This window comes from Rhipicephalus sanguineus, chromosome 4 (assembly GCF_013339695.2).
Source record: "Rhipicephalus sanguineus isolate Rsan-2018 chromosome 4, BIME_Rsan_1.4, whole genome shotgun sequence".
NCBI lineage: Eukaryota > Metazoa > Arthropoda > Arachnida > Ixodida > Ixodidae > Rhipicephalus > Rhipicephalus sanguineus.
In genome coordinates this window covers 158,644,147-158,656,271 of record NC_051179.1, presented here as the reverse complement: position 1 = coordinate 158,656,271, position 12,125 = coordinate 158,644,147, and the positions used below count along the sequence as shown (strand labels likewise).

Below are 12,125 nucleotides of genomic sequence, written 5' to 3'. Positions count from 1 at the left end.
TGTGCCTCGATACGTACAAGATGGTCAGAGGTAGATCTGCCCTCTCGAAAACCGCACTGGCACGGGTCAAGTGAGTTGCTGGCTTCGAGGAAATCTAGGAGCCGCCGATTTATCATTTTTTCAAAAACCTTGCAAAGACAACTTGTTAGGGCTATTGGCCTGTAACTGGAAACTGAGGATCGGTCCTTACCCTGCTTCAGAATCGGAATTATGATGGCTTCTTTCCAGGCGGAGGGGATCTCGCCGGAAAACCAAACAGCATTGTAGAGGGAAAGGAGCATTTTTTGGGTTTCAGAAGGCAGTTGTTTCAATATTTCATATACAACACGGTCGGAGCCTGGGGCGGATTTATTGCATGAGTTCAGCGATGCCTGTGGCTCAGCTAAGCCGAAAGGTTCATTGTATGCTTCCTCGTGTTTTGTGGATTTGCGCTCTAGTTTCTGTTTTTCGATTTTTGTTTTGTGTCGTTGGAAAGCTTCCGTGTAGTGTGACGAGCTCGACACCTGTTCGAAGTGTGCACCTAGGAAGTTCGCCTTGTCTTCCAAGCTGTTGCCTTGTGTGTTTACTAGAGGAAGTGAATGTGCTTGTCGGCGTGCTACCCTGTTAACCATGTTCCAGACTTTGGCCTCCTTAGTATATGAATTAATGCCCGATAAAAACTTCTGCCACCTTTCCCTTCTTGCCTGTTGGCGCGTTCTCCTGCCTTGGGACTTTATGTTCTTGAAACTCTCTAGATTCTCGGCTGTGGGGGAGTCCCGAAGGAGCCTCCATGCTTTATTTTGTTTTTTTGCGCGCATTTCTACACTCATTGTTCCACCACAGCACACGTCTTTTGCCGGGCAGTCCAGTTGTTTGTGGGATACACTTAATTGTAGCATCAATCAAAAAAGCAGTAAAGTATTGTACAGCTTCATCCATGCTTAAAGCACACATGTCGGTCCAACTCGAGAGCCATTTTACAAAACTGTTCCCAATCGGCTTTGTCAAGGTTCCATTTGGGAACCTGTGGAAGACATTCATTAGTTATTGGTGCACTCAGAACTATCGGAAAGTGGTCACTTCCGTAAGGATTATTAATGACTTTCCAATTGAGTAAGGGTAGAAGCGATGGGGATGTAATGCTGAGATCTATGGACGAGTAGGTGTTGTTGGCGAGGCTTATAATATGTTGGCTGTTTTTGATTGAAGAGACACGCTCCGGAAGAGAAAAGGAACTGTTCGATGAGACGACCTCGCGTGTTGCAGCGAGAGTCACCCCATAGGCCACTATGTGCATTAATGTCTCCAAGTACCAGATAAGGTTCCGGAAGTTCATCTATTAAGGACTGGAATTCATGTTTTTGAAGGTGGTAGTGTGGAGGTATGTAGAGAGAGCAAATGGTGACGAGTTTGTTCAAAAGGACCGCTCGAACAGCCACTGCCTCTAGGGACGTTTGGAGTGGTAAATGTGTGCACGCTACTTACTCCTTGATTAACTATAACAGCTACACCACCGGATGACGCCACGGCGTCATCCCGGTCCTTTCTGAAAATAATGTGACCGCGTAGAAAGTTGGTGTGTTTTGATTTAAGTGTGTTTCTTGTACACACAGCACTTTTGGTATATGTTTGTGTAATAGTTCTTGGATATCGTCGAGATTTCTAAGGAGTCCTCTGACGTTCCATTGTATGATTTTTGTTTCCATATTGGAAGTAAGGAGTGCTGTGTGTACGAAACGGAAGTGGCTGATGTTTAAGCGTAAAGTTAGAACTTAAGTAGCAGGGCCGTCGTTGGGCCCCGTTATAGGTTTTTGAGTTTTCTTAGCGCGCTCCAGGGAGCTACGCCGGTCTTTCGGCACCAGGGGTGCCGACGTCGTGTCCATTGCCTCTTGCGAAGCACTGGATGCCCGCACGTGCGAGCTGGCAGTTCGGGTTTTGGGCCTCGCCTGGTGAGACGAGGCCTTGGGATCCGACGACCCTGAGGTCGCCGGTACCTAGCTGTTCGCGAGTTGGCGGAGTAGTCTGAACTACTGCCGCCTTGGGGGCAGGCGCCACAGCCAACGGCGCGCTCTGCGCAGGCCGAAGGAGTGGCGTTGGCCGGTGCGACGTTGACCCCCGGCGCGCCGCATCAGCGTAGGGTGTAGTGTGAAAAGGCGAGCACCTTTTACGGGCTTCCTTAAATGAGATGTTTTCTTTGACTTTGAGAGTGATAATGTCCTTTTCTTTTTTCCAGTTCGGACAGGACTGCGAGTAGGCTGCGTGGTCGCCGTCACAATTGACGCAGTGAAGTGTGCTCGTACAGTTATCTGAAGGGTGGCCTTGTCCTCCACATCTTGCGCATGTTTGCTGACCACGGCAGTTCTGCGAACCGTAGCCAAATCGCTGGCATTTGAAACATCGCCTTGGATTTGGAATGTGCGGACGGACGGCTAGATTGATGTAGCCGGTTTCAATGGCTTGTGGTAGAATGCTTGATGCAAAAGTTAGTACTAGATGTTTGGTGGGAATTTCCTTGTTATCACGTCTGATGGTGATACGTTTTACACTGGTCACGTTTTGATCTTTCCATCCTTCTAACAGTTCATCTTCGGACAATTCAAGAAGGTCTGTTTCTGACACGACTCCGCGTGAGCTGTTCATTGATCTATGTTGGGAGGCAGATATTGGAGTGTTGCCGAATGTGGCTGCCTAGTTTTTCATATTGCTGACTTTCGGGCAGCTCCAGCAGAAGGTCTCCACTGGCCATTTTGGTCACCTTATAGCCCGGTCCAAAGACTTCTGTCAATGACTTTGCTACGACAAACGGGGAAATGGATCTGGCTTGCTTGTCTGAATTTTTACTGTGAATGACGTGGAATTTCGGATAGGTTGTTCGAGGTCGGCAAAAGGAGGTTAGCTCGTCTGTGCGCACCCTCTTTTGAGGGTAACGATCGAGTAGACGTGGAAATGCAGGTGTTTCCATAGTAAGTATCTGTATTTCGGCAGCAGTGGCGGCCACCCGCCATGGAGTCCAACTAGGGGACGCTGCAGCACTTAACATGTAAGACTGCAGACACCAGCCGTACAATGCCGCTATAACCTAATATTATATGTCCAAGAGAGGACACATATACACGGTTAACCCTAGCCGCCTACGAAAATAGGCAAGTAACAGAAGAGATTAGAAGACAGGACAGCGAGGAAAGATGATGGAAAGTGAAAGATCAGAGAGGGGGATAGGAAAAGGCGACCGCCGATTTCCCCGGGATGGGTCAGCCCATGGTGCCGTCTACGTGAAGCTGGGGCCAAAGGGGTGTGTTGCCTCTGCCGGGGGGCCTAAAAGGTCCAATCACCCGGCGTCGGCTCAACCCCCAGGATCCCCTTTTCCCCGGACACGGCAATGCCACGCACGGCTAGGCGTGGGAGGGGGACTCTCGCTACACCAAACGCCTGCTTCGCAGACGCCCCTGCGGGGCTTCACTGCTGTTTGCATAAGACAATGGGCCTGAGACCGCGCCAGCTAGTGTAGAAGCCTCCTTGGTAGAAGCCAGTGCGGTATCTGTGACGGGACGTGGAGTGCATTCATGCAGAACTTGAATTTATGTTGCTGCCGCGGCAATCAGCTGCACCTTGCGCAGTCCCGTTCTGTCGCATTTTGTGCGACATTCCGTCGCGCTTTATTCATTAATAAAGCCGCTTTTACAAAATAATGGCATAATTCACTGCTTCTGATAAGCATGATTATTTGTGCGACATACATACGCTAAACGTCCTTTATCATTAATCTGCATGTTCAGATACATTATATGTTAAGAGTAAACCGATGTGTTCTATAATAAAATTGGAGATATGTGGTGTGCTGAAGTAGTTTTCGCGGCACATGGTGCTGCATTCCACGTCGAAAATTTATAAATGCCACAGTGAGGACTTGCTTGGATGAACAGGTGTATGTCAATGATGTTATTTGATTGGTCACCTGCACGCCGACTGACATATGGGAAATGGGAGTAAAACAGGAAAGAGCTCCCGCGAGAGCTCTTTTCGGTCTCTGTATAATCTAAATTCGCCGTCAGGCCGCCGACCACACAGGCTGCAAAGACAGTTATAATAGAAAATTATGAAAATATCTAATAACCGTCTTAGCTTGATCTTGTCAAGACGTTTTTTTACGCACCTTTTAACGTCACATTAGCACACGGCTATTCGACGGTCGGATAGCCGTCTTCGGCTACAGAATGTCTTGGCCAAGACATCTATTAGCCCTTTCAGCTAGCCGTCTAAGGCGTTTTTCAGACGTGAAATAGCTATTTTGTCTTTCATGGGTCGCTCGCTTGCCGAGGTGATGGCGCCCTCTCTTGCGAGGCGTGGGTGTTTTTCACGATTTTAGGTAAATTATAGTGATTGTTTTCTGTTATTTCTGTAGTTTATGCTACTTTAGACCTGGCAGTCAATTTAAATTGCTCAAATGCTCAAAACCAGTGCAAATTTGCACTGGTTTTGAGCATTGCTAGCCCTGTTTTAGGCCTGACCACTGCGTGACCATATATAGGCCTGACTGGCTGCCCAGGCGGCGCTGCGAAAACGGTGCTAAAAAGCATCCCCTACGATAAGTTTTTTGGTTTCGAGTAGTCAGACTGGCGGCCGCATGCAGCACTAAGCTCAGATGCGCAATGGAGCCGCCGCTGTCGGTTGTGCTGCGCTTTGGATCTCGGCCAATTTCTGGCATGGCTGAGTTCTTCAGGCCAAGCAATCTGCGTAAACGCAAGAATCTCGTCAACGTGAAGTATGCTTATGACGTGCAGGAGATTGAAGGAACCATTTCGGCGCGCTGCAACTCGCAAGTGCAGCGAATCTCATAGGACGTTGAACTCGAGTTAAGTTTTACGAGGCATGCTCGCGCGATTAACGACAGTGCATAAACGAAAAGATTGCTGTTAAGAAAGCCGAAATGATTTGCATTACACGACGAAACGGAATCAAGAAAGGTCCAGTGACGAAGGCTAGCCGTCGGCGGCCCGAATGAGCGCATTCGCGCCCTGTGCCGTTTTCTGCCGCATTCAGTCGCAAACACACTTTTTCCCCATGCACGGTCGTAATTTTCAACACTTGCTTCTAGGGAATTCGTCAAATTCTGTCAGCGTGCGGTGGCGGTCGAGAAGCGACGGCGCGCAATGTTTACAGCCGGCCGCTGGAAGCAGCCGGCTGTAAGCTGCCGGAAAAATCGTAGGCACATACGCAGGGTGACTCGTGGCATCGTTTTTCTCGTTTCCCACGAAATGCCGGCTGCATATCCTCGTGATCGCCGTCGGCATCCACGGCGTGCCGTCTGGACTGCACACAGGGAATATATGCATATATAAACGCGTGCACGCGCGTACGAAAAGTAATCAGCACGTTACGTTGCAAACCACGTTTTGCTCGCGTACTCACTTCACGCGTCGGACGGCACGTATCCCGCGGTTCCGTCGCTCCACTTCGTACGGCTTTCAGGGGAACCAGTAAAACCGCACATTAGGATCCTTACCTCCATGTTCGAGGCAATTAACCACGCAACAATAACGGCGGCGACCGCGCTTCGTGACCGCGTGCTGCTCAGATCCGTCGCCCGGACCACCTGCTTTCGGCACGGTTTGTTGACGCACGGATTGCTCGTCAAACATGTCAGGCTTTGCAGGCATAGCGTACAAGTTCCTGCGTACGTTTTAAGCACATTTTGAGCCTGAAAACTAGGCGCAAAATTAAGTAAAGCGCTCAAAGCAACTGAGAACTGCGTAACTCGCCGGTCGGCGTCCATTTTTGACTACCCAAGCAACTTCGCCGCACGCCACCAGGCTCCGCCACAGTACTCAAAACTCCAGCGCGTCAGCCCTATGCGACTGAGACAGTGGATGGACGACAAGATGGGCCCAAAAGTGCTACACACTTAAAATTTATCTGCGCATACGCAGCCCTCGAAGTCAGATGATCGAAACAAATGTTTTTCGTATTGGTTTTTGTCTCGTTCCACCAAAAAAATATTCAGCAGATCCCACGCACCGCGGGAATCGATGATATATGCGAAGCATGCAGCAGGAAGGCGACTGCGGCGTAAATTTTTTATTGAGTAAAACGTTAAGAAATCCCTCTAAAGATACGCAGAAATGTTATGCGCACACGCATAAGTTGAGTCGCATGTGTATGAAAATTCCGCAGATCACACGCCTTGTTGGAATCAAAGAATAAATAAGAAATAACTAAGACTGCGACATTCCACAAACTTCGAGGGACTGCATGCATCTGTTGGGTTCAGAACAGTTTGACGCTTTGTGTGGTCATTTCAACAGCTGCTATATGGTAAGTGATTATAAACCTTTATAACCTTTACAAAACCTTATCAGTCACTCTGGCAATCAGTTTTAACAAAGTTCTATAGCCACAAGCCATCTATCCTTGTATAGCATGTCGTGGTTTTAGTTATTTCTTGTTTATTGTACATTAAAAAACGGGACGTTCCTTTAATTATCGTCTCTTTTGAATGTTTTACCGCAAAATGCAATAAAATCGGATACTTTGTAACCAAACTACAGAGCAATATACGTCATTTCCAAAAGAATCAGCCTATCTAATAGAAAATAATGTAGGAAATTTGAACCTGGGGTATTTCACTGCGCTCTCGTGTGTCCGTATTTTCCCTCGCGTGTTCGGGGCTCTTTCGGACACGCTAATTGATCGAAATCTGTTGAAAACGGTGACACGATCAAATGTACAAAGTTTGCGTGGATTTTTTGCTTTCTATATTTGTCATTCCTGTGATAACGACGCCCGCAAAATGTGCCCGCTAACTATCGCAGAAACAAACAGAAAAGAGTAGCGAATGAGCTGTGTCACAGACAATGTAATCGAGTATATCTCAGCAATCGAGAGGACTTCATTATTAGTGGGGATATTTGTAAGCAAAGGCCGAATATCTCTAACTCAATTTCTCTCGCCCCAGGCTTGGTGGTGAAGCGATGTCGTCACGAATGTCATTGCTCTCAGCGAATTAGAAAGCGCCGTGATAGGTCACCACGTGTGCAACCGACCACATGGCGTCGGTGGTTCAGTGGTAGAATACTCGCCTGCCACGCGGGTGGCCCGGGTTCGACTCCCGGCCGACGCAACTTTTTTTTTTTACTATCTTTTGGTTCTAGGTTTGTTTTGCTTGCTAAGGTGATGCTGTAATGACATTTTTTCCTTTATTTGCGATTACAATCGGATATTCTATTGCGTCATTTTTCAGGACGGTGTCAGAAAAATTGTAATTATGGTGATTAGAGGGAAATGACGTCTGCGGTGGCGCCTCTAGCGGCGAACAGAACATTCTCGCTGGTTTTGCAAAAGATGGCGTGATATTCGCACAAATTGTGAAGCTTGCTTAACGTACGTGGCAGCTGAGTGCAATTTAACTTAACAGTACTGCCTAAACTACTATACTAGGGGTACTTCTTGAAATGCTTGATGTATTCAAGTGGGAAACAGAAGTAATTTTCCAACGTCGCCCACACCTCACTTGCGTTTTCTAGGAGGTCGCGAAGGGTGTGCACCATGGGCGGGACACTTCCTCGGCCTACTTACCTGGTGCCGGGGTCACCGTGATCAGCTAGGAGGTGCCCCCAGGGAGAGGCGCGGGCATTGCACTGCGCTCGTGCTGACCCCTGCCACTACCCCAAACTGGGGCAGATGGGGCATGCAATTTTTGGTAGTGGGGGACTGCGTTCGCGCTATCCCCCTATCCTATTTAAATCAAAAGAAAGACATAAGCGATTTTTAGAGGACCTGCGAGAAATAAACTTCTTGGTAAAGCTTGGTGTACATCTAAATTCCAAATGCTGCGCTGATATTAATCTTGGGTTCAAGTGCTGCGCTTAAGGAAAGGGCCCCTAAACCTCCTCCGACATTTTCCCAAACATTTCAAGTAAACAAGCGCATCGCGTGCAGAATGCCGTCGCGATCAACGATGCCACACGCCGCAGCGCTACAGGTCGCGGGCGCGCCACAATTTCGAAAAAAACAATAGCTTCTCCTTTCCTGTCCCCGCCATTCCCACCACTGACATGTGTGATATCACCAGTGAAACTCGATGACGTTATCACTTTTGATGCTTGCGACTGGCCGAACCACAACCGACAACTTCCGGTTACTCTGCAAACAGCTGTTCGCGCGCATCTTGCTGTTCTTGGTCGTGTTGCCGCTTGCGAATCGACATCTGCGGCCCGTAAGTTCCCGCTCACGCTAGCGGCAAGCCTGCCGCAACGGCGCGGTGCCGCAGAACGTCGGCCGTCGCCGCACGCGCGACAGCAGTCCAACTTGCACGGCAAGCTACGCCGGCAAGCCTCCGAAAAACATGGCCGCAGTGCCAAAAGCGGTTGTCGTCCGCCTCGAATCTATCAAGTGGCCGCCGTGCGCTCTGTAGCGTGTAAGCTCCGAACTGATGTTCCCATTTGCTTTAGATTCATGTCCTTAAGCTTCGACAGCAAAGTATTCGTAGCGATTCGGCCCCGTTTCGGCTCGCCATACTCAAATAATCGATGCTGTGGGCTTATCGAGTCGAGATCGGCGCTTCCGAATGCTCGTAGGACATAGATTACACGTTTGTTAGTTGTTTCTAATCCTCCATAGCTGGCGCCAGCTTGGGGACATTTTATTTGGTTTTACGCGACGCTTGCTTTAATGCCGGACAGACTAAAACGCTTTAGTGACTGCTGGAACCATGCCTGGCAACGACACGGACGACATCCGCACTTTTAGCGTGAAAAGCGCGGAAAAAAAAAGCAAGCAGCTCGAAGCGTCCCGCGACAGACGCACACGACGCGGAGAGCCGAAAGCAGACGACGCGGCGCGCCGTAGTCATGGTAACCGCTCCTCCGTCACTGATTGGCCACGTCGCTCTCCGGCAGACGAAGAACGGCACGAAAATGGGTCTCGGACCTATTCTGCGAACGGCAAACAACGGCTGACGTGCGCGAACGAAATCGCTTGCGCACGGCAGCCTGAGAACGGCAAACTGCGAGCTGCCGTGCCGCTAACGTGAGCGGGCCTTAACGCTACCGCCAAGTCGCTAGCGTAATTACACATCCACGCCTTGCGGTTTGATGAGCTCCGTGAACTCGAGCTCGGCTCCTCATCTCGAGCCGAGGTGGTCTGGCACGGCGTGTCTCCGTACGGGTCCATAACGTTGGCGGTCCTTTGAAGGCGTGCGCGCAACACAGGGACCATACCAGCACGATTCGTAGGGGCACGGGCCGGCACGGCAGCAACAGCGGTTAGTCAACGAACAGTGCACCCAGATACCACACAGAGTTGACGGCGAGTTGGAGCGTCGAAGTAGCCGGAGTCGCGGCAACCGGAAGTAGACCAAGGAGGTTAAAATAAAATTTATTTAAACCTCCTTTTTTTAAGTTTTATTTAAACCTCCTTGAAGTAGACGCTGTCTCGAACAGCGCGTCAGCGGTGACGTATGCCACGCGAGATGAGGAGGGGCGCTCAGCTCACTCAGCGAGGAGGGCAAAGCGGTTTTGGAAGAGGGTAGCGTAGGAGATAGGGAAAGAAGCGATCGTCGCGTTCCGATCATCAAACACGTGTAACTCCGCTATTACGGCACCGCTTCGAAAAATTCTCACGGCTACGTGTTCGTTGTAAACTCGAGCACAACTTCCTCACCTCAGCTAAATTTCGACCGCTGGGTGGTTTAGGGGCCCTTAGGGGCCCCTTAACAGTGTTTCAATTCTTGTAAGCGTTTAGGCTACTAGCATCATGAAACCATTCACACCAAAAATTAAACGACGCACCGTGTGGTTACTACGCAGCTACGGGGAATTATAGTTATACCCTCCTTCTGACCACTGCTTCGCCTCGTGAATTCACGAAACAGCAGCGAGGCTAGAGTGTACTAGAACATTAGCGAGGCTGCGCGGGCGACCGCAGCGCGTACCGTCGGGCAGTGTGATGGTTTTCGGAAAGTGTGATGGCTTTCGCAGCGCCACCGCCCAAGGCGCACTGCTTTACCTTCAGTGCTCCAGAGGGGAGCACCGTCGACGATGTTATCGACGCCCTTGAAGTAGTAACCGGCTCAGCCGGTATGAAGTCCCTCCAACACATGGGAGGCGTAAAGTTCGGCGCCGCAGCCGAAAACGTCCCTGCAGCCACCAAGCTGAACAGCCGGGGCGCCATTCTTTTGAACGGCGGATCAGTTCCACTCGTCAACGTCGGTCCTGAAATAGTTCATGTCACAGTCTTCCGGGTACCACGTGGGTAGGTGACGCAGCCCTAGCGACTGCTCTCTCCGCCTATGGTAACGTCCAACATGTCCATGATCCAGTCTTCAAAGGCCGCCCCAGGGTCGGCACAGGAGTCCGTGTAGCACGAGTTGAAATGAAAAAACCAATTCCGAATTTTCTGACAGTCCAAGGCTACAACGTCATGTGCGACTACCAAGGAGTCCAGAAAGTGTGTTCTAAATGCCAGAATGCTGGTCACATTGCCAAAGATTGTTCCACACCCCGTTGTGCACGATGCAACGTCTTCGGGCATGCTACGGAGGGATGCACAGACAGAACCGTGTCGCAAGTGCTTTGGCATTCATGCGACAGCGGACTGAATTCGTCCGAAATCCTTCGCAGCAGCTGCAGTAGCGGCAGCCGACGAACAACAGGGCAACGACTTCACGCCCCCAACGCCCGCACTGCAAGAAGAATTTTCGGCGCTCGAGACTGAGAGCGATACCGACACACCGAATACTGAATCCCATGCCGAATCACAAGACGCAGGAGACCTGCCTCCTCCGTCTGAGAAAGTGTCATCAACCCCCTGCGCCCCAGCCGAGACCAGCGACTCCTCGCCGGACGCCTATGAGGACCACAGTGCGTCCAAAGCCGAAGCGCCAGTGTCCGTACCTAGCAGAGACCACGAGAGCTGCAGCTCCGACACAGGTGGTACTACCAGCAGCTCCGAGGCGCCGAGAACTTCGATGGCACGCGGCACTCGACCAACGGGACGTGCAGAAGCCCCGATCATCGGCCCAGACAAGACCACGACCGTGATTATGCCTCCGACGGCGACGAGCACCCGAGCCAGCAGATACTCTGCTCAGACTCGCAAACTGAGCCTGAACCTGTCCAACCCACTTTACAAGATCACAGGTTCGGCCGCCGGTATGAGTGACGGTGCCAGTGTCATGGAAATAGAGCGTCAAGCCACCAAACGTGTCCACCCACAGACCACGGACTCTGAGGGCTCGACGGACAGTAGTAAGCTCCAAAAACTCGCTAATGCTCTGACGACGTCAGAGCATCTCTCTCTTTAGTCATGTCAGCTCGTTGAGCGCTCTCCCCACCCTATCTAGGGGTTTTTCCTGAATTTTCTGCGCATGCTCCCTTTTTAACAATGGCTACGGAGCATTTTCTCTCCTTAAACGTCAGAGGTTTCAAACGCCTAGATAAGCAGAGAGAAGTTATGCACCTTGCAAAGTCACGTCATGTCGACATCCTTTTGCTGCAAGAATGTAACTTTAGAGCGCCTTTTGATGTCCAATACTTTTATTCACTCTTTGGAGTCGAAGCCTTTTTTTCCTTGACCGACTCAAATATGTGCGGAGTTGGAGTTGTAATTATGACGCCAGCGTTACGTCAAGGAGCTCACTGTGTTTTTGGTTTTGACGGTCGCACGTTAGCACTCGATTTTAACCTTCACGGCAGACGAGTAAGGGCGCTCGTAGTATATGCCCCAGCTCAACGTGTAGGCTCTGCCGATTTTTTTTATTCACTCGACTGCTTTATGTTCGACAGCTACCCCACTTTCTTAGTAGGTGACTTTAACTGTGTTGAGGATACCGACAGAGATGCGCGCGGACGCAGACAGAGCAGGCAATATAGCGGAGCTCGCGCACTGCGACAACTAATCCGCAATTTCAAGCTTCGAGACGCGTGGGTTGACACTCACGGGAATGATTTTGTTGCAACCTGGCAACGGGGTTCCAACATGAGCCGGCTAGATCGCTACTATTTTCCTGAAGCGCTAGCCACACATGTCCTTAGTTGCGAAGTCCTAAATTTTCCACCGGACGTACCACGCATCACAGACCACTTTCCAGTGTCTGTGAAGCTTTTCTTTCAGCAATCCACTACCTTTAGAAACCATTGGAAAATGGATAC

The 12,125-nt window shown here is 50.2% G+C and overlaps 1 protein-coding gene and 2 non-coding genes across 3 annotated transcripts; all 3 read left to right on the top strand.

The window, feature by feature from the left end:
* The first annotated feature begins 7,025 nt into the window (after positions 1-7,025).
* Positions 7,026-7,096, top strand: Trnag-gcc (transfer RNA glycine (anticodon GCC)). Its single transcript has one exon. It is a non-coding gene; the product is annotated as a tRNA-Gly (tRNA).
* A 447-nt stretch (positions 7,097-7,543) lies between these two features.
* On the top strand, positions 7,544-7,707 carry LOC119392038 (U1 spliceosomal RNA). The gene has a single exon (XR_005183635.1). It is a non-coding gene; the product is annotated as a U1 spliceosomal RNA (small nuclear RNA).
* A 2,233-nt stretch (positions 7,708-9,940) lies between these two features.
* Positions 9,941-11,278, top strand: LOC119391790 (uncharacterized). Its single transcript, XM_037659440.1, has 2 exons — positions 9,941-10,223; positions 10,596-11,278. Exons 1-2 carry the CDS (start codon positions 9,941-9,943, stop codon positions 11,276-11,278), a joined length of 966 nt encoding a protein of 321 aa, XP_037515368.1.
* The last annotated feature ends 847 nt before the right edge of the window (positions 11,279-12,125 follow it).

What these genes read in the sequence shown, in the direction of transcription:
- LOC119391790 (XM_037659440.1), top strand. Translation starts at nt 9,941, where the DNA reads ATGGCTTTCGCAGCGCCACCGCCCAAGGCGCACTGCTTTACCTTCAGT. An exon ending in CACAGTCTTCCGGGTACCAC is followed by an intron (nt 10,224 to 10,595) that starts GTGGGTAGGTGA and finishes AATCCTTCGCAG; the next exon opens with CAGCTGCAGTAGCGGCAGCC.